General features: G+C 42.1%; 1 protein-coding gene across 1 annotated transcript; it reads right to left on the minus strand.

Moving 5' to 3' along the window:
- Positions 1-206: 206 nt before the first annotated feature.
- LOC108303656 (60S ribosomal protein L21-like) lies at positions 207-717 on the minus strand. The gene has a single exon (XM_037738203.1). The coding sequence runs from the start codon at positions 687-689 to the stop codon at positions 207-209; it is 483 nt and encodes a 160-aa protein (XP_037594131.1). The 5' UTR covers positions 690-717.
- Positions 718-3232: the final 2515 nt, after the last annotated feature.

Genomic DNA, 3232 nt, shown 5'->3' on the forward strand with positions numbered 1-3232 from the left:
GGAGTGGTATGCATGCCTACCTGAGGCATTCTTCAGCAATAAATACCTCTTGAAGGTCATAATATACCATTTAAACTCCACCATTTTGTCTCTTTGTGTGTGTGTGTGTGTGTGTGTGTGTGTCCAGAAAAATTTAACAGGTTTATTTATTTACTTATTATTTTTTTTTTACAGTCCAGAGGTCTTTTATTTTTTTTTAACATCTATTATGCCATGAATTCATAGGGAATAGGCTCCAGCAGCTCAGGCTCCCTCCCATTGCTTCTCACACAGTGTGCTTCTCTGGGTGGAGCAGGCTGGCACTTCAGTTGGACCAAGGTACCTTTCTCTTTGGCTTCTTTCTTTTTCTGATCATTTTCCTTCACACGTTTTAGGAAGCTATCTCGGCTCTTAGAGGGCTTGATGTGCTCAATACGCACATTAATTCTCTTGGCAAGAATCTTGCCCTTAACTTGTTTGTTTACAACAATGCCAACAGCATGCTGGGTAACATTGTAGACTCTTCCAGTTTTGCCATGATAACATTTGTGGGGCATTCCTTTTTGAACAGTACCCATTCCCTTGATGTCTACAATATCACCTTTCTTATAGATTCGCATATACGTGGCCAAAGGAACAACTCCATGTTTTCTAAAAGGCCTAGAGAACATGTATTGAGTGCCTCTCCTCTTTCCCTTTGTGTTCGTCATTTTGGCGAATTACTGGAAGATGGCGGTTCCGGCCAAAAGGCAGGTTTATTTATTATAAAGTTGAACCACTGAAACATTTTAACTTGCATTAATGCTTTACATCTCTGTATTTACATTTAAAATTCACACACAGGCCAGGCGTGGTGGCTCACGCTTGTAATCTCAGCAATTTGGAAGGCCGCGGCGGGTGGTCAAGAGATCGAGACCATTCTGGCCAACACAATGAAACCCCATCTCTACTAAAACACAAAAATTAGCTGGGCATGGTGGCATGCCTGTAGTCCCAGCTACTTGGGAGGCTGAGGCAGGAGAATTGCTTGAAGCCAGGAGGCGGAGGTTTCAGTGAGCCGAGATCACACCATTGCACTCCAGCCTGGCAGCTGGCGAAAGAGCGAGACTGTTTCAAAAAAAAAGAAAAATTCACACACAAATGAAAATGGAAAAATTGCCAATACCCGATTTCTGTCCCCTATTTTTCCACTCGCAATCATATACTTAGGTGCCTTTTGACCCCATGGGAAAAAAATACCTAATGTTCAGAACTACCAATAACAGGAAGTAATTTTTTTTTTTTTTGAGAATGAAATGTTTCCCATCACAGTGGATTCTTAAGCACATTCTCCGTGTATGCGGCATGCTAGCTCTATGTCTTTTGGCATAATTGTTACACATTTTGCATGGATGGCACACAGGTTGGTGTCTTCAAAAAGGCCAATCAGATAGGCTTCACTTGCCTCCTGCAACGCACTAATAGCTGCACTCCAGATGCATAGATCTGTTTTTAAAGTCCTGAGCAATTTCTCACCTCAGACACTGGAAGGGAAGTTTGCGAGTCAGAAGCTCAGTGGACTTCTGATAAAGTCTAATTTGACACAGCAACAGGCCTGTAACAGTGAGGTTTCTTCACCCCTGCAGTAGAGGACGCACTCTTGTGAGTGGCTTTTGTAGCCAGTTGCTTCCTGGGTGCTTTATCACTGGTTGATTTGCAAGCGGTCTGCTTTGTACCAGCCATGGTATAAAGACTTCCTAACTTACCCACCTTCTCCTTTAGCTGGAGTTCGGTGAGCACGAGGTGGCGCTGGCATTGGAGAGCAGCCACGGCCCATTTTGCCTCTTAATGTACATGCTTGAGCCCATTTGCCCAACTCCCGAGATCTTATTTTACCAATGGAATACCTCTTGAAGTTCATAATATACTAGTTAAACTCCACCATTTTGCCTCTTAATGTGCATGCTCGAGCACACCTGCCCAACTCCTGAGATCTTTTTGGGAAGCTGCTGATCACCAATTTCAGGTGATTGAAAGGCAGTTTCCCAATTGCTGAAAATATTGACAATGGGCAGATTAACAGGAGAAAAGGTATACTAATTTATTTGCATGAGAATGATTCCCCAACAACCCAGGAGGGCACAGATGCTTATCTACCCTTCTTCACAGGGGATGGGGAAGTTGGGGAATGTAGGCAATTCTTTTAAGGGGTAGTAAATGATTATTAGGGAAAATGAATGGACCAGGGAGACAAAAATTATTGGAAAACTGCCTTTCCCTGGCACTGGCTGTGACCGATTATTATTTTAGAGAGATAGCTTAACAACTGCCTGTCTGTCACCTGATAGCTGCCTGCCATTGCTGCTGGGGGTGAGGGCCCTCTCCTCCCTGCTCATGTCTGACTACCTACCTACCGTAACAAGCATAGCTACCAACAAGATTCTTTAATATTGCAGCCTTGCTTATGTCTCCCTTTTTAACTGTTAGATCTCTCCAAATGACTCTAGTTATTTACATTACTTTTTTGTGGCATTTCAAGTTGTTTGCAAGGAAACACTATATATACAGGTGAAGTAACCCAGGGATTTCCACTCCAAAATATGGCACCCTGGTATGCTGATATTTTAAATTAAAGGTCCTTGAAGGTCAGATGTTGGAGGAGGCTCTCTTCTGATATCCCCTTATCTACTTTGATCTGTCCGTTGTCAGTATTTTCAGCAAACCTTCAGAGGATGGAGGAAGAGCTTTCCTTAACTCTTACAGCATAAGTCTAAGCATAAAACAAGAGAAACAAAGCAAAAAGAGAGCCCAAAAGGGGGAAGCAGGTAAGACCAACAGGATTGCTAGAAGCAACCTGCTCCTCTTAGGTTCAGATGGTATTAAGAAAGCCCTGCTGTGGATGTTTCTTTGAGGGTTGAATTTAAAGTGAAATTTCTTGTGAAAGAATAAGACACACCCTAATATCAATGATAAGTCCCCTAGTCAGGATTGATGACTCTTATGTATGGACTCCAATTATTTCAATGCCTCATATTAAATTTTGCCCCAAATTCTCAAAAGTGAATGCCTTTTTAAATTTTAACAAGAATAGATATTAAAGTTTTACATACTTTCAGTTAGATGATATCCTTACAAACAAACAAAAAAAAGGGGGGTGTTGCCACACCAAAAGATTTTAGAATTCCTGGTCTAGAAAGCCCTTGAGAGAAGCAGTTCACAACCCTGGCTGCACATTGGAATCTCCTGGGACCCCCGCCTAAAAAGTTTTATTGAA

Source organism: Cebus imitator, unplaced genomic scaffold (genome assembly GCF_001604975.1).
Source record: "Cebus imitator isolate Cc_AM_T3 unplaced genomic scaffold, Cebus_imitator-1.0 Scaffold50, whole genome shotgun sequence".
Classification (NCBI taxonomy): domain Eukaryota; kingdom Metazoa; phylum Chordata; class Mammalia; order Primates; family Cebidae; genus Cebus; species Cebus imitator.